The sequence below is a fragment of the Haliotis rufescens genome, unplaced genomic scaffold, assembly GCF_023055435.1.
Source record: "Haliotis rufescens isolate VD_foot unplaced genomic scaffold, xgHalRufe1.0.p SCAF_24, whole genome shotgun sequence".
NCBI lineage: Eukaryota > Metazoa > Mollusca > Gastropoda > Lepetellida > Haliotidae > Haliotis > Haliotis rufescens.
Genome location: NW_025963935.1, coordinates 8,978,943 through 8,997,937, shown reverse-complemented (window position 1 = coordinate 8,997,937; position 18,995 = coordinate 8,978,943). Strand labels below are relative to the sequence as shown.

At 42.0% G+C, this 18,995-nt stretch overlaps 1 protein-coding gene across 1 annotated transcript; it reads right to left on the bottom strand.

Moving 5' to 3' along the window:
* Window positions 1-859: 859 nt before the first annotated feature.
* On the bottom strand, window positions 860-17,154 carry LOC124120446. The gene is made up of 6 exons (XM_046483270.2): window positions 16,722-17,154; window positions 11,479-11,563; window positions 9,844-10,049; window positions 8,432-8,517; window positions 3,703-3,892; window positions 860-2,731 (listed from the first exon to the last, which is right to left on the bottom strand). The coding sequence occupies exons 1-6, from the start codon at window positions 17,022-17,024 to the stop codon at window positions 2,618-2,620; spliced, it is 984 nt and encodes a 327-aa protein (XP_046339226.1). The 5' UTR covers window positions 17,025-17,154; the 3' UTR covers window positions 860-2,617.
* Between the last annotated feature and the right edge of the window lie 1,841 nt (window positions 17,155-18,995).

Below are 18,995 nucleotides of genomic sequence, written 5' to 3'. Positions count from 1 at the left end.
TGACCGCCGACTTGTCACGGGGATTACTGTTATTGGTCAGCGTGTCAATCTAGAATTGACACGCAGCCGGTGACTGTAATGCGAACGGACATCTATTGTCTAAATTATGTCTCGCGGCGTGCTTTTACAACCTAAGTGAGTTACTGCCATATATGTGAGATGTCCGAGATTTGACTGTAAAGATACGTGAGTTAATTTTATAAATTTTGAATATTATTTTTATATTTTGATATGAATTATTAAGCAAGTTTGCGCACTATAACACAGGGTTAGACAACCCAGGCACAGTAAAGCTCTAAACTTAGACGACCTGGGTTGTAATCGTTCATTTCGAGTTTGTCGGAGGTACTTCCAATTACCAAAAGAGTTTATGAGGGGTGCTCGGGAGAGAGTGTTCGCTGTTACATCGTCCACACCTTCAATATGAAGGGGGTATCCTTGCAACAAACTCCATCGCACACTGGTAAGTGGCGTCTTGGACGTGGGCGAATAATGGTCAGTGTACACAAACACTTGACCAGACGCTGATTGCACGTATACCTCAGTGTTTAAGGGTATTGTTTGATAGGCATTACATAGAAGTTGGCGGGTGACAAAGTAGACACAATGTATGGATAACAATTTCTTTATTTTACTTATGAGCGAGGTTGGTGTTATGTGTACAGACCACTAAGTGTATGGTTGACCTTAGGGATTTGATGGCGAAAGTTATTGTATTCTTTTTTCGCAAATACAATACCAGTGTGTATGAATGATGTTTATTCTCGTAAATCACGGCAGTGATACAAAGATGTAATTAGATACAATAGGAGAAAACATGTCAGTGGAACATTTCCATACATGATCTTATATAACTCGCCAGTTTTAATAGAATTGGCTTATAAGTAATGGACATCAAATGAGAGAATTTTATGGAAGAAGGATACATACAGTAGTATTGAGGCAAAAACTTGTTTCTAATTTCTGAGAGTTGTGGACATTCCAATAAAAAGTGCATTTCATCACATATCAAATTTTTACACAATGTACATTTTCTTTCCTCTCTCACAATATTATGTAAGGAATGTAAAGAACGTGAGAGAATCCTTAAGGACCTGTGCTCATTACCACCCCTCAGTGCAAGATACATATCTAAACTTATACTTGAAGTGTACTACTCCTTTTAATTGTGGAATCAACTACTCATAAATGTACAATTAAAACTAACACGGTGCAGACAAGGATGTTCATAGTAGGTGGATGGGATGAAATAACGTTATCTCTGTTGACTGATTGCTCATGGCGGCGAATGTGGACTGCTTCTGTTAGTTAATTTCGTAAAGTCATAGAGATATTTTAAGAGGATTGGGAATTCAATAACGTGAGAGAGAGAGAGAGAGGAGAGAGAGAGACAGAGAGAGAGAGAGAGAGAGAGAGAGAGATTAGTGGGTCCATGAACATCCTTAAGGACCTGTGCTCATTACCAACCCTCAGCACAATATATTCTACACATATACTTGAAGTGGACTCCTTTTAAATGTGGAATGTACAATTAAAACTAACACTGTGCAGACAAGGATGTTCAAACATTGTTGTACATGGTGGAATAGAGCTAAAGTTCATGGATGAGCTGAAAGAATCTTATTAAAATCAGGCCTTAGTGATCGCTACTGCAACACAAAAATCTGACGACATCCCATTACAGGTTACAGGTCGAGTCAAAACAATGTAATTGTGCAACTACGAACAGTGGCACCATTACAAACACATGCAAAGCTAAACCAAGTGTTCATCTGAAAAGAGCATCAGAGTCAAAATAGGAAATTGCATCGGACATAACTGTTGTCACTGATGCGTCAAATGTGCTACACATGTCAACTATAAAAACCTTTTTTTTGAAAGCTTTACTGGGGCATTGAATATTGAAAACCTTGAACAAACAATGTGGATCTAAATATGAAACGGACGATGCTGTCTCACTGGTCTCAAGGGGTATTCCATACGACAGTTAGGAGCTGAACGATCGCGACAGATTTGAAATGCTTAATAGCGTCTTATCTCTCAAAACAATTGCATAAGCTTTTAAAATGGAAGAGACTATCCACAGCCCAAGGATGGCATAAGGGACATTCCATAGGCAGTAGGAACTACTGCAAAACGTGTCACCATCTCTTATGACATTCCAGAGGTTTGTTGTGATTTTTATTAAGATTAATGAACAAGAGCATATTATCAGCAATACATAGAACATGTGGATGCTTCCATTCTCTCGAAAAGGAGGAAAGAATACACAGCAAATACCAGATAACCAGTTTTTAAGTCAACAAATACCGTCCAAAAGATTATCAAGCAAGTGTGCATGGTTTCATTGTGTCACAAATATAAGATCACTTAATATTTTTTATACAATGAATACGTTATATAATATACGTTTTTGAAACCGCAATGTCATCTAAAAGCGACTTGAGGAGTGACTACCTAATGTGTCATCCATAGTTTTGAAAGAAACGTCTGATACTCCGCTGACTGATACAATGTTCACATTGCTTTGTATGTCCAGAAACTGTTTAGCTCTGCTGTGGGATGTTTTCGTTTTGCAGGTTTTGTGACCGAGAGTCAGTTGATCATGACAACAACGTTACATGGTGATGTACACTGCTGTGAGGATGGCGTCGCCATTGAAGATGTATTCCGGAATCGCATTCGGGTATCTGTCTGTGAAGTTATGTATGCTTGATCCATCTATAGCTAGCTGCAAGGAATCAAATGGAACATCCTAGATTATCCAGTGTATCATATTTACTTTCTTTACCCTGGACACATTCCCTACCACAGCCTCTTTTAGAGACGCTAACAATAACTATCAGAGCACATTTCTATCATTATCGAAAGACATTCTTTGCAAAGTTATTGATAGGAGACATGGATATGGTGACGTCACATAAGAAACAAGGCTACCATGGCGAAATCATTCAAGTGTATTGATAATAGTAGAATGGAGATATAATACAATAGGTAATCGAGGATGAAGGTTGAACAGAATGAAAAAAAAGTTGCATCTTGATTTTACAATGCAAAGTCTCATTCTTATGTTTGAGGTGACTAAATAAATATCCACTGAAAGTTACGGACAAAAGCATTAACTTATATATAATATTTGATTCTCAAAAATGGTAGCATTTTTATTTGGCTTTCTTAAATTAGGACGAAAAATGAAAAAAAAAGAAGATTTAGAATAGTTAACATTGTTGTGTATAGTTACATCCAATGACTTTGCCAATTCAAATTTGTCCGCATTATTGTTCTTGCTTTGTCAACCCTATCCCCCTGCTGTTAGGTTTCTCCAAAGTGGTAAACTTTGTGGACGTGCCCTGATATGACTTAAATACACTTCACAGAGGCCTAAACCTACTTCACACACTCCTATGTCTATGGGATACCAAAGAAAACAAACCTGCTGCTCAACAGGACAATGGTTTCATGACACTGAATGGGACCGTTACAATTTAATGTGTGATGTTTTTTAGTGCAGACTATCACGATCGGGAACACCTACAAGTCTGCTGGACATTTTGGATGGCATACAGTGGGTAATTACCTTTACTGCTTCAAAAGCGTATATTGTCTTATTAACTGTTGATCAGACCCAGACACAGTAATAACTACCTGTTTGTGATCGTGTCAAAGCTCACGTAGAGGATGTTTGAAGAAACAACAACATACCATGTACATGCCTTGATCCAGTCGTATCTCCACCAGAGACTCGATACCTATTGCCAATGGGACCGGCGATAGCTTAATCTCTGCTCCCCACACACCGGAGAATTGTGAGTTGAATACTAGCTTGTTTTCATTCAGTCGGAAGACCATATGATACAGAATATTTCCTCCTCCGTAAAAATTTGTAGTTAGTCTAAAAAACGACAACATATTGTAGGTATATTATATACTTTTTAAAATGTTTTCAGCTCGAATACAAAACAGGCATTAATTTTGGGAAACACGATGGTGGTTCTACCAGTTTTTCTTTGCGATTTAGAATCCTCATTCGAAGTTTGATTAACAAAGGTGTATGGAATTGGAGCAAAGTGATTACATACTTGACGAGATTGGTATAAAGGCTGTTTGTTAGTATTTGTAGCCAATCAAATATGTTTATTTTTTAACAACTACATGCTTTCTAAAAGGTTGGTCTGTAGCCCCCAGAACTGACATATGGAAAAATTGCCCATGTTAAATGGTGGACGGTGGATGTGATATGGTAACAAATGCTAGTGGCCATAATGTTTTGTCTCAAACTTATTTTTTGTGATAATAAATGTAATGTAAAACTGTCGTCCCCATATATGATTGTTGAAGGGAGTTCATTATTGATCACTACATAAGCATTGTATTTCTTATAATATATATCTATATCTATATATCTATATATATATATATATATATATATATATATATATATATAGATAGATAGATATATATATATATACTGGCAAAAGTCAAGATGTGGAGGCTGCAGTCATGCTGCACTAAATGTTCCCACTGTCCACGGTAAAGGTTGCCTAGTTTTTATTCAAGCAATAAAAAGTATTAATTCTATGTCTAAATATGTTTGACGGATTTTTTAAAGACAACACATGTCATGTGAGTATGGTTTTAGCAACATTTCAGCAATATCACGACGGGTGACACCAGGAATGGGCTTCACACATTGTATGCATGTAGGGAATCGAATCCGTGTCTTCGGCAAGACGAGCGAACGCTCCCCGACCGGCCCACAAATGTCATGTATTCCTACAACTTTCTAAACTCTGTAACCTGAAACGGGGCGGATATGACATGTAAGTTTAATTAAAATGCTCGTAACTGCGATAATGGAATCACTGAAGCGGAGATGGTGAGTGAGTTAATATTTAACGTCGCATCAGAAATAAATAGGGGATAACTCCAAACAATTAGGGGAGACAACTTTCAAAAAGTCATACTTCTTTCAAAAGATTGCACATTTGTATGGACATGCAGTTCACTTTACCCAATAATAAAAATCAAACAAATACCACAAGAAACATTTTCAAATCAGTAATGTCATACGATCCCAGTCACTTTGACAGAGGTCCGACCAAAGCATAATTACCCATGGGCAAATAGACCAGCAGCTTTCTCAAACATGCGGCAAAGGGATCACATGACAAAGATTAGAAACACATATTACTCATGTTAAAGATTAATCCTTCTCATTTCATCATGTTGTCGCTCTGATAGGCATTAGTAGTTGAGGGCCCCGATCTGGGACCGCCAAGGATTCTGGGGACCACCCGAGATTCTGGGACCGGAAGTCATGTGACCTGCTCATCCAAGATGGCGGCACTTCCGGTCCCGGGGGTGCCTCCAAGATGACGGCACTTCCGGTTCCGGGAAGGGCGTTCGCATCCAAGATGGAGGCACGTCCTGTTTCGAAGGGGGCATCCCCCCATCCAAGATGGCGGCGACGGGAAGGCTGGAAGGAGGAAGGAGGGAGGAGGAGGGGAGGAAGGAGGGAGGAGGAGGGGAGGAGGGAGGGAGGAGGGAGGGAGGAGAGGAGGAGGAGAAGGGAGGGAGAAAGGGGCGAGAGGAGGGAGGGAGAGAGGAGGGAGAGAGGATGGAGAGGGGGGAGGGAGAGAGGATGGAGAGGAGGGAGGGAGAGAGGAGGGAGAGAGGAGGGAGAGGGAGGGAGGGAGAAGGGAGGGAGGGAGAAGGGAGAAGGGAGGGAGAGAGGAGGGAGAGAGGAGAGAGGAGGGAGGAGGGAGAGAGGGGGAGGAGGGAGGGTGGAGGAAGAATGAGAGAGGGAGGGAGGGAGGAGGAGGAGGGAGGAGGAAGAGTGAGGGAGGAGGAGGAGGAGGAGGAGGGTGTGCTTATTGCGTGTGGTCAGATGTTTTGACGAATCAGAGACCAGAACAGACCCTGGGCGAACTACTGATGGGTCGACAACCCAACTTCTGATTGGTCAGATTGGGGAAGGTTTGTATATATATAGGAGGGCAGACTTTCACCAGGCACTCATAGCCATCATGACTGGCAAACAGAGTACACCGTACCGTTTGGAGAAGGCAGAGACGTCTCGATCCCTACGGTTAAGAAGCGCTAAACATACTTATAGTTTGACATTGAACCTAAACTACTTGGAAACCGTACCACCAGGCCGCCTGCCCCTAGAGCTACCACCTTTATTTGACACGGGGATCGAGGACTTCTATCAACAGATGTCAGGCCAGAAAGGGGGTCGCATTGGTCTAGGTATCCGACACCCCGCTTTGGACACCACCAATTCCAATTCGCCACTTTGAAGATCTCCATGGCCAAGATATCTTGCATGCCATTGAAAAATTCTAACAGTCCAACCAAGACCTTGCCATTGATGCCCCCATGGTTGTGACCTTAGTACACGTAGCAGATCCCGATGGGCTAGGATCAGGCAGTGGCTGACGTCTGAAAAACGTACTGGGAGTGAAATCATTTTTAGAACGCAAAAAGTGCCTTGTACGGATCATGAACGAAGATCAATCCTGTTTGGGAAGGGCCATTGTGGTGGCACAGCATTATGCCCAGAAGCCCAACCCTCCGGCCAAACAATGGTCAAGGCTGAGAAAGGGACTGACGAGAACAGATCGAGCCGACGAGCCGATGGGGATTGATTCACCACCTTGGCATTCCTGAAGGCCCCTGTCAGGGCCTGGACGACCTAGAACGCGTGGGACGTGTCTTGGCCCAAATCAACTATCAACTGAAAGTCTACAGTAAAGATGTGTTCAATAGTCTGTTGTACAAGTGTGAAGAGGCACCACCCGACGCCACCGTGCTGCATTTATACCATCATCATGACCACTATGATGTTATCTCTTCCATGGCAGCACTTTATGGGTCTAAGCATTACTGTGAACTCTGCGACCACAGTTATGATCATCCCGGAAAACATCCATGCTGCAACAATACCGCTGCCACCGCTGCCTCCACTCTACCCCTTGCAGACCCAAGGAAGATCATGGGATGTTGTGCTTGGCATGTCAATGATGGTTCCGAAATCAACACTGTTACACCCGACATCTCGAGTCACCGTCAGAGGGAGGACCCAGCGCCTGTCAATCGATTCACACGTGCCCGACCTGTTTTCAGCTTGTTCGCGTCTTGGAGACACCCATGGACCACCACAAGTGCTCAGATGAGCGAGCTCCATGCTTAGTGGGTCGAGAACCTGTGACCCCAGACGATCGATGCTACGTCACCCCCCTACGTGAAGCCAATGATGCAGAGGGGAGGGAGGAGGGATGCTACAACCAAGTCCGACGAGACAACGTCAAATTCCTCTACTATGATTTTGAATGTACGCAAGAGACGGGGGTGTTCATCCCGAATTTGTGCGTGGTGCATTTATGATGTGGACGGTGTATCGGTTAAGCGACTGAGTGTTGTGCAAATACTGTCCATAGAGAGAAGAAGGTTATGGTCCCAGCCGCAAGAAAGTGTTTCAAGGCCCCACTACGCTAGACGATGTGTGTGCATTGTTGATGACCCTGTCTGAAAAACCCAAGAAGAGGAACCAAGAGGAGGACGCACGCAAGGGGATAGCAGCACGTCTAGGCAAAAGTAAACATGACATAACCCTCTCAAGCCAGCCCCCCACAAAGCGTCGGCGTCGTCAACTGTCCAAGGAGGAGGGGGAGGATGCCATAGAGGTGGACGTGCCCACCCTGTTTGACGAGGAGGAGATGAAGGAGACGAAGAACACCCCCGTCCAGCCGCCTGAGAAGGATGACGTCATTTATGCGATTGCTCATAACGCGGGGGGTATGATCTACACTTGAGCATGAAGGGCATGCTCCCACATCTGGTGAAACCCCCAGCTGAGATTCGGAGAGGGCTACAGATTTTACAGACGAACGTGGGACGATTGTGTTTCAAAGACAGTTTGAATTTCTTGCCCTAGCGGCTGAAAACGTTTCCAGAGACCTTTGAACTGAATGAACTGAAGAAAGGGCATTTTCCTCACTTGTTCAATACCGAGGCCAACCAGACCTACAGAGGTCCCTATCCACCAACGCATGTGGGAGCATGCCCTTCATGATCAAGTGTAGATCATAACCCCGCACGTTATGAGCAATGTGTTTGCTATTGAACCCCGCAGTCCGTCATATTCAAGCAGTATATTTGTAGCCTGTGAATAATCGAGTCTGGGGCGGACCAACCAGGGATTGATTTTGTGAGCACCGTCGGGGGCTAAAGTGACACGCTGTCAATCAAGTCACCGTGCCCGACCACTCGAACCGTTGCTTGGCAAGCATATGTTGCTGGGGACCAACTCTTACCTGGAATTCCCACGGGGCAAAATACACATTCAATACATGTAGCTACATTCTCTGAGCGCTCACGCTTGCTCTTTTGTGTACCATAATTATGAATGCAAATATCTATCCTTTACGGTTTATCGGCCGTTGGAGTGATGTACATTGCCACTTTGAAACTCCTTGAATTCCCACAAGGCACGACGAAGCGGGAGTTCATCACCTGTGATAACAAAAAAAGTATGAAATATTTTTCACAAACTTGATAGTTTCTGTATCATTTTGTCAACAGTTTACGTACGACTCGCAAACATCCACGTAATAAAGAAATATTCATGATAAGTCGTAAAAAAACAAACATAATTCAGACAATTAAACATGTTTGAAGGCAACATACAGGAACTCAGGTCTTTTATGTTTAATTTCCGCCTTTGATTTCTTAACTTCTTTCGGGATATTGTGAAATCATTTTTGCTTATTTATGACATCAAACAATCCACCTTAATTTGCGGATTATTAAAAAGAACTGGTATGGCAAGGACGTGTTCATTGTACAATAACTATCTCTGTCTCGGCAAAATCCGAATAATTACATGCTCTTATATGCTGTTTATGGAACAGTTGTGCACACATCTGCATTGCCAAAGCAAATGAATGACGCTTCTGAGATGTGCTTTATTGTACGAATTTCTTTGTTGTTGCGTCGCTATATGGCTGAAATAATGACGTTAAAATTTAACTCACTCACTTTGATGTTGCTGATACCTGCCTTTGTGCGATGAACATCGAATCGAATTCCCATTATACATTTATTCCCACATACTTTTCCTTCCCTCTCTTACGCAGCTACAAGAATCGTCTTATGAGTAATATTTCACACAAGGGCAGACGGAACCGGAACAAGTTCCAAAGACGAAACAAGCCCAAGATCTGTCACTTCTTCAATGGCCTATATTCAAGAGTATATTGATAAGTGCACTACGTGTCGTTGTTGTTTCTGAATAAATTCTTAAAGCGGTTTTATTTGGTCGATATTTTTCCATCTTGTCACAATCCTTAATTACACCCGGAGAAGGGAAGGTCAATATTCGGTCCCCGACCGCGTCATACCAAAATACGTTAAAACATGGTACTTGTTGTTGCCCTGCCTAGCGCGGTGCATTATGGACCTAAAACAAGGACTGGTCGGTTCGGAGCCAGTACACTGTGTCTGAGTGGGGAATTGATGTTAAACTGCGGCATGGTATCTCTGTGAGCTGGCACTATAGAATCAGCATTAGGTCAAGCTGGTACGAGCAGACACAGACACACAGACACACACACACACACACACACAGACACACACACACACACACACACACACACACACACACACACACACACACACACACACACACACACACACACAAACACACACACACACACACACACACACACATGCATGAACGTCGCTGTAAAAGTGTAATAATCTTGGACGCGACGTTACACCCCATTTCATATCACCTTCATACTCAACGTTCATTTTACCACAATGTCATAACAATCTTACCGGGTTGTCCCAACTGTACTGTGCGCACGGGCCGACAGAACCGTTCCAATTTCCTGTCAACTGGCAAACTCTGCTGTGTCTTGCAGTGCACATCATAAAGTTGTCCCTGCAAGTGTATTCTGCAACTGCTCCTTCGTACACTCCCTCATAATGCATTTCAGCATTGGCAACAGCAGGTGGTGCCGCACAGCCTTGAAACTCTGTAACTTAAATAACAACGAAAGCGATATAGATTTTACTTAACAAATCGGTCATTATCAGGATCTTGGATTTTAACCCACCAATAACATCAGATAAATGTGTTGGCTACTGGTATATACTGAACGGCAAAAGAAACGTCACCCCAAGTAACATTGCATGAAAAGTTGTCATTTAAATATCTGGGTAATTTTTGTATAAGTTTCTAAAATTTAACATTACCTTGTCAGGAAATATGAAATTTGATGAAACAAACCCAAAGCAGACAGACCATAGGGACACACCAGAGACGCATTAGTGTGGACACCATGCGTCGACGATTGACGAGCAGACACCTCCACTGTCACAGGCCACACAGAGGACCCATTCTGAAACCACGTTATCGTCGGGACCGTCTTCAGTGGGCAACACAGCACCAGCATTTGAGATGAGTCCTCTTCTCAGACGAGAGCCGTTACTGTATCTCAACAGCAGATGGCAGAGAGAGAGAGAGAGAAAGAGTATGGCGACGCCATGGGGAACGTTATTCGGATGCTTGTGTTGATGAGATAGAATCGTGGCGTGGTCTGAGCATCATGGAATAGGGTGGAATTGATCTTGCACAGAGGGTCGGCCCTGTGCTCTTCCAGAACATCGGTCCAGGGAGAGGCAATGGTGTCACAGCAGCTCGGCACATTGATCAAGTCTTGAGACCACACTCCATACTTCATTTGGCACGTCGGCGCAATCACAAGTTTCAGCATGATAACGCCAGTGCCCATACTGCGAGAGAAACAAGAGACTTCCTCTAGCAGAATTGCATCAGAAACATGCAGTGGCCTGCCCTCAGTCCCAATTTAATTCCCATTGAGCACCTGTGGGACGAGATTCAAAGACGGCTGAATGACGTCCGACCAAGGCCGGCAACTGCAGCTGAACTGCGTCAGGCGTTCCTCAGGGTGTTGGCTCAAGTGCCTATGGCCTTCATCAACCTGCTTATCCATTCCATGTATCGACGTTGCACGGCAGTCATTAATGCACATGGCGGACACACGAGATACTGACTTGTGATGCTATTTTCTCAGAGACTAGTGTTGTGTTTCACTTTAAGAACATTTGACTCTTTAATTTCAACCTTGATTATCAGTTTTGTCAAGTTTCATCTTTTTAATATGTCTCAAAGTATGTTTAGTGTGTTTGGACAAATGAGGTTTCTCATATATCTATCCATGGTGACGTTGCTTTTGCGGTTCAGTATATTTTAGAGGTCACTGTCAGTAAAGAATCATTAATACCCTCTTTTATGTCCTTTCGTATGACGCGGCCCGGGGTCGAACCATCAGCCTCTCAAGCGAGACACACTTTTACAGTATGCTTCCTCACCCCAGCCCAAGCCAAATGATTCCAATGAGAGATAACGTAAAATAGTGTTAATGTTCTGTTACATCAATAGCTTACCTGTCTCACATGATGCCCGACCCAGTCGATCTAGATAACATCTGGACATTGGACAAAGTTTCCCCGAGCAGGCGCCAGCGAGTGACTATGTAAAACAATACATGCATATGGCGTTACGTGTGCTTCCAATACACAAAACGACTCAGCTGGACTTTTAGCCAGCCGAAATGGGAAATGTAAAATGTTTCAAAACCAGTAATTCTACCAGCTGTTTTGATATAGATGAAATGCGACTGTTAACATCCAAGCGCCTCACAGGGCAGCTTGCATTGTATACCCCCCAGGGAGCTGATAATGAAAAGCGAGTACCCACAGGTCAAATGACCGGGATGATAATGTTGGCGCTTTGAGCATGCACCGAGTGTATGGAGGCTAGCACAATATAACTAGCCACATTATGATAATGATAATGATGATGATGTCCAGATAAAAATACAAAATGCATCAAATAGGGTTTGGGTGATCCTGGCACAATCAGGCTGGTTAGACTCTTGTCCCCTCGACATGCAGCCCAGACAGCGAATGGGACTTCTCCCTGGAAGCGCTGCCTAGTCGAACACAGACAGAACTTTTCGGAGAATGTGACGACTCCCCAACACTGCAGCCTTCTGCATTACCCAGATTGTCAGAAGGGTTGTATTCGTGGCAGCAAACCTGGGTACTCTAGGATTTTGTTTAAGAATGACATTTGTTTTTTTTATCTATATGGGACTTGTAATCTTTGGTTTTGGTTTGGTTTGTTGTTTAAGGCAATATTTCAGCTACATGACGGCGGTCGGTAAATAATCGAGTCTGGACCAGGCAATCCTTAATAAACCCACAGCATTTACCGATGTCGAAAAGGCTGATGTACTCAATAATCATTTTGTTTCTATTTGTGATGTAGGTGACAGCAATCATCCAGTTCCGGATTTCAGTCAACGTTGTGAAACCTCTCTCTCGGATATCACAGTTACTGTATCAGAAATAAGCGTTGTCATAAAAAGACACTACCATGTTATAAATCAAGCGGACAAGATAATATAAACCCTAGACTTTTACAACCCTAGGCTGACAGTATTGCCATCCCATTATGTATAATTCTCAATCGATCTTTAAAAGAAGCAATCTTTCCAGAAAACTGGAAACTTGCTCACGTCATGCAATTATACAAGAAAGGTGACAAAGCACTACCCTCAAACTACAGACCAATTAGCTTGTTATCTATTCTTGGAAAATTACAGGAGAGATTAATTTATAATGATATCGTCTCATCTGTTGACAAGCATGAATACTATTATATGGTATTCTGTGATATATCGAAAGCATTTGACAGAGTTTGGCATAAAGGACTACTTCATAAATTACAAAAATACGGTGTAACGGGCAAGCTATTACTATGGTTAGAAGACTATATTAGTCGGAGGAGACAAAATGCTTTTCATCTTTGAAATTCACCAGAGCCAGTGTCCCCCAGGGCTCGGTATTAGGTCCATTTTGGTTTTTAGTCTACATCAATGATCTCACTGATAATCTAGTGAATTCTACTAGCCTTTTTGCAGACGATACAGACGATACCATTGGTACATTATCTCTTCACTTACAAATGATAGAACACAGATTAAACAGTGATCTAGAGCTTCTCAATACCTGTGCCAATAGATGGCTAGTTAAGTTTAACCGGGACAAAACAACATGTATTCTGTTCACTCATTGTGAGAACCTCACTGCAGATATTATTTATAACAATACCGCACTTAGCGCATCTATCTCGCACAAACATCTGGGCGTTACTCTCTCTCATGACATGAAGTGGACAACTTACGTTGATAACATTTGCCGCTCAGCTTCCAAAATGATTTGTTCGTTAAGAACCGTTAAATATTTACTTGACAGACCAACCCTGTCCCAAGTCTATATTGTTTTCGTAAGGCCTATATTAGAATATGCTTCAGAGGTATGGGATAACTGCAGACAAGAACATTCCGAAAAACTTTAAATGATTCAACTCGAAGTCGCTCGCATAGTAACAGGTCTTCCTAAATTATCCTCAAGATCGAGTTTATGTTTTGAGACAGGATAGGAATCACTATCTTATAGAAGGAAAAATAAAAAAATCTTTGTACAATCTGCAGTATTGTTAATAACCTATGACCATCATATTTACATAACACGTTACCACCCAAAGTATTAACTATTAGTAGATATGAGTTACGAAATCAGAACAACATGAATTTGCCGCATGCAAGAACAGTTACGTACCAACACTCATGTATACCTTCTTCAATATAACTGTTACCCCCGGAATGCAGAAGTGCAACATCATTATCAAATTTTAAACATAATAGTAAAACAACCATTGCGGCTCCACCTCCATACTTCTCAACCAGCAACCGAAGAGCTAATATTTTACATACACGCCTAAGGCATTCTTGCAGTTCACTCAATGCAGACCTCTTTAAAGTAAATTAATCTGACACTTTGTCCTGCTCATGTGGAAACCCATGTGAAAACAACATACACTTTTTTCTTGAATGTCCCATTACACTATTCCCAGAAATATCATGTTCGCTAACGTTATAAAAGCTTGATCTACATGCACAATACAAAATATACTCTACGATGATGTATCCCTAGCTGAAAGTCACAATACCTCATCTTCAACAGCCTTCCAAAATAGATACTGTCGACTAATAGATTCGAGTAACCCTTTATCATAGATATAGAATATCGCTCTGGGACCACTTATTATGAATTACGACATTAGTGTATAAACTTCATGCATGTACATGAATACATGGGTATCTCTGCCTCCTTCTGTAAGCATAATGTTTACGGGTATGTATATCCTGATGTATGTGTGTAAATATGGGTATGTGTATGTATATATATGTATCCATGCATATACAAGGGTATATGTGTATGTATGTAGTGTGTGTATGCGTGCATATATATGTACATGTATATCAGTATATTTATGCTTGTGTAATTATATATGTAGTCTTGCATGTATTTTGGATTAATGTGTATATACAAGTAAATTGTGTTTATATAGGCATTTCTTATGTATGTCTATGTTATTCTTGCAAACATTATGTTTGTGATCTTGTGTAAATATAATTCTCTTTGTTACTATAAATGTAATACGTGCATATGTATATGAGTATGTGTATGTATGTATGAGTATATATGATTATGTGTATGTAAGATTATGTGCATATGTATTTATACTCACACGCGAAAGAAACGCAAGTGGTTTTAAACAAATAGGCAACAAACACGGAACCATAAATTGATACGAGTTTTAGCCTGTAGTGAAGCCTGATCGTGTTATCAATATGTTTGGTTGCATTTTGGAAGCCCCGTGTAAAAACGCAACATAAAAAAAGAATCGCCAAAACGCACCATTTTAATGAATATGTGGGTATCATGCACCCATTTCTCGCGAAATCGAAAATGCACGAACTGTCACGAACTGTAGTGGGTATAAAACTGTGGCCGATTCTTGGACCTACCACTCCTTGGTCAACAATGCCATGCCTAACTCAAATTCAGAGAAACCAGGCTATCGGACGTTTGGAAGCTGGAGAGTCTGTCGGAGATGTTGCCCATCATTTCAACGTTAACATAACCACCATTTACCGTCTCCTGCATCGATACAATGCTACACAGACCACAGATGACCTTCTTCGGAGCTGTCGTCCTACAGTCACCACACCTCGACAAGATCGGCAGATTACCCGTCAACACCAGCGACATCCGTTCCTAACTGCAAGTGAAAGTGCTCGACAGACCATAGGAACACATAATTGACACATTAGCCGGGACACTGTGATCCGACGTCGCCGTTCCAACAACCTCAGATGTCGCCGACCAGCATGTCCTCCTGTTCTCCAACCACGGCATCGACAAGCACGACTCCAGTGGGCACAGGGTCATAACATCGTGAGTGGAGGCGTTTCATCTTCTCTGATGAAAGTCGCTTTTGTGTCTCCCATGCAGACGGAAGAGTCAGAATTTGGCGGCGTCCAGGTGATCGTTTCGCTGACAGAAACGATGTGGAAAGGGATCCATGGGGTGGACCTAGCGTCATGATATGGGCAGGGATTAGACTTAATGCGAGACTTGGACCCATGTGATTTCCGAATGTTGGTCAAGTTCGGGGACACGGTGTCACTGCTCAGCGGTATACCGACCAAGTGATCAGACCCTACGTTGTTCCATTTTTTGCACAACATCAACAACACATTTTCCAGCAGGACAACGCTCGTCCCCATGTTGCCAGAGCTACCATGGCCTTTCTGCAAGAACACAACATCCGTGTTCTACCGTGGCCAGCCCTCAGCCCTGACCGGAACCCCATCGAACACTTGTGGGATGAGGTTCAAAGGCGTCTGCACAATGTGCGCCCAGTCCCTACAACTGCCGATGAACTACGCACAGCTGCTCTTGATGTGTCCAGGAGGATCCCTAGGGCCTTCACAAATCGTCTGATCATCTCAATGTACAGGAGTTGTGTGGCAGTTATCAATGCTAATGGTGGTCACACCAGGTATTGACTTACATTTTGGGTATTGACCCGAAACTGTGTAAGCTCTTAACATTTGCAAAAAAAAACAATCATGTCATCTGCCTTTTAATCGATTAAACTTCTTCAGTCAAACTTGTGTCAATCTTGCCCTATTAGTACTTCTTGTCTTTACTGTTGAAAATAAATAACATTTATACTGCATACTTGACTTGTGTTTCTTTTGCGTGTGAGTATATTTCTGTATACGTATGTATAAGTATGTGTGTATGCATATGTGTATATATATATGTATAATCAATGTCTCTAGATATAGAGTACGGAAAGGGCCACCTAAATTGGATAACCTTTGCCCAATCCCGTTGACCATATATGTTAATAAAGTATGTTTAAAACAAATCAAACACTATATCTCCCTGTAGAGGGGATTAAAATCTAGTTTAACATGTTTTCTATAAATGTAATGATGATCATCATGATCAACACGACCATCATCATCAGTAACATCATCATCTCAAAATATTTGTTTTACTCTGACGAATGTCGACAATACACGCAGTGAACTCTGGCATATTTTGTCACTTGCGACAGTATATGCCTGGCGACAACATGTGACGTGAACGTTGGCATACATGTATATTGACCGGCGACAATATATGGGTAACAAAGCCTCATTGCACATGAAATAATTATTGCACGCGAAAAATAATAGCTATAATTAATAATATAACAATACCTTAGGCCAGTGGTTGATGTCACTGTAGAGAAATCCTGGCTGCGTTGTGACGGCCACCTGGTCACTGCTGTTGCTGTTGAGTTCACAGATGCGAGTCTTGGTCTCAAAGTTGAAGGACATGCAGACTGAAGACATCAGACATGCCGATGCACAGGAATAGAGAGACTGTGACCTTACTTTCCTAAATATGTAACGTTCAATATGCGCATCTAACGCCACAACAGAAGAGGCATTGAAGCAAGTGCAACATCCTGATCCTACACCAGTCAGGAATAGGACTATGGTAAAAAGTCTTAAATGCATTTCTGTTTTCTCAGAAACGAGATCGGTAAGAGAGAAGAGAAGTATTGATGAAGTTTGCTGACGAAAACGTAGTTATTATAGATATATTGTCCATCTACCCGTCCTCAGTTATGGAAAGCCATACACAATTCCTGAGTGGAATATTCTTTGTGAGCTTACTGTGTTTGGCTTCAAAGATAAGACCGCCCCTTTTAGAAACAGTACTCGAGTTTGGCGTCACTTCTACATTAATTATTATACAATAGGAGATCTTAGATATAATCGTTAGCAAATACGTAAGAATTGATTGAGTAAGGGATATAGTCGACAAATCACCATTGTCAAAGAATCAATATAACTAAATTTGCAATGGATGTCCATGAATGTGTTCTTTTGTACCAAACGATACAGGGAAACAGACAGAATAATCGATTGCAACTCTGTTTCTCAGTGATATAGAGTTTGTTAAGCTGCTGAGTTCAGATTGAGAATTGAATTCCGTTATTTGATTTCACGAGCATGTACAATGAGCTCACAAACCAAGATTCATTATCCAAGGAATTTAATCAGGAATTTTCATCAACGATCGTAGAATTCTGGCTCGCATAAAGGACAGCCTAGAGAATTCGTCCATTGTAGATATGGATAGTTTTTTCAGTAAAAATGTCGGAGGCGTTTTCCAACACATTGGCATGGTGCTGACATACGAAGGAACAAACTCAAGGGAAATGTTGAATTTGGTCACAATTTAGCAGATCTTGACACACCTAATGGGCAGGCTTCTACTCAATCAAAACTGTGTCTTGTCTTTTTGAATAATTTGTGTGTGTGTTTGTGTGTGTGTGTTTGTGTGTGTGTGTGTGTGTGTGTGTGTGTGTGTGTGTGTGTGTGTGCGTGCGTGCGTGTGTGTGTGCGTGTGTGTGTGCGTGTGTGCGTGTGTGTGTGCGTATGTGTGTGTGATCTTCCGCCCGAAGGGCAGACGCGCTCGACCACTTGACCATGGAGGCGGTCTACTTAAAAAGGGTTATGACGATATATAAATTAGATAATGACTAAGGGAGCTAAACAAATTCTAATAATAGTCAATAAAATGAGACAAAACTGATCATGATCACTAACTTTTGTGTTCAAGAGATATGAAACCATACGTTGATAGGAAAAGAGACTCATGATGTGGACAAAACACATCTGAACACCTCAGCTGCATAGAATGCTGTCCGCCAGTTTCTTTCTTTGCCTTTGATTCGGTACTTTTATCATTTTTATCAGGGACTTAATAATAATATCCATTTTAAAATACATTAACCTTTGATGTTATAATTAGCGCCTGTTAAAACAATGGCCAAAATAGTAAGAATAAGTATCTAATTCTATGGTGGATTGCAGACATAGTGGTTAACAAACCACGTCAATTCACGCTGACCTTAAAGGTTGAAAACAAAAACATCCACTTCGTCAATCAGCAATCAAGCCTCTCTGAGGTTACCGGCTATTGCACTCTTCAAACAAGCTGGGAATCAGGACATGTTTATGCCATCTATTAGAACACAGATAAATTATAACAACAAACATCCCAATCAAGAACATTTATGTTGGTTACCTATAATACCAAAATACAGCCTATGGTTTCCACGTACCTCACGCACACAGCAAAAAAAATGCAGTTTCCAGTATCCGGATACCTGCCGGATACCACCGGACACTTACCCAAAACGCGTCCGGGTATCCGGTGGCAGATACCTTGCCGGATACCAGATCTGTGGTATCTGGCATGGACACCTCACCGGAAAGTATGCCACCTGGAATCCGGGTATCCGGCACCGGATACCTCACCGGTTACCTCAATCTGGGTGTCCAGGGATCCGGCACCGGATACCTCATTCTGAGTTTTCAAAAACATGTCACAATTTGGGGGGTGCATTTTGTTCAATTAAGTGTAAAACACCTAAATATATATTGGAAACTAACCATGAAAATTGAACATTGCTGAAG

Bases quoted from the DNA above. Each gene is read 5' to 3' on its own strand.
- LOC124120446 (XM_046483270.2), bottom strand. From the start codon at position 17,024: ATGCATTTAAGACTTTTTACCATAGTCCTATTCCTGACTGGTGTAGGA. The intron at 8,518-9,843 runs GTAAGATTGTTA...TTGTTATCACAG, and splicing joins AGTACAGTTGGGACAACCCG to GTGATGAACTCCCGCTTCGT. The intron at 2,732-3,702 runs GTATGTTGTTGT...GATTCCTTGCAG, and splicing joins TGGATCAAGGCATGTACATG to CTAGCTATAGATGGATCAAG.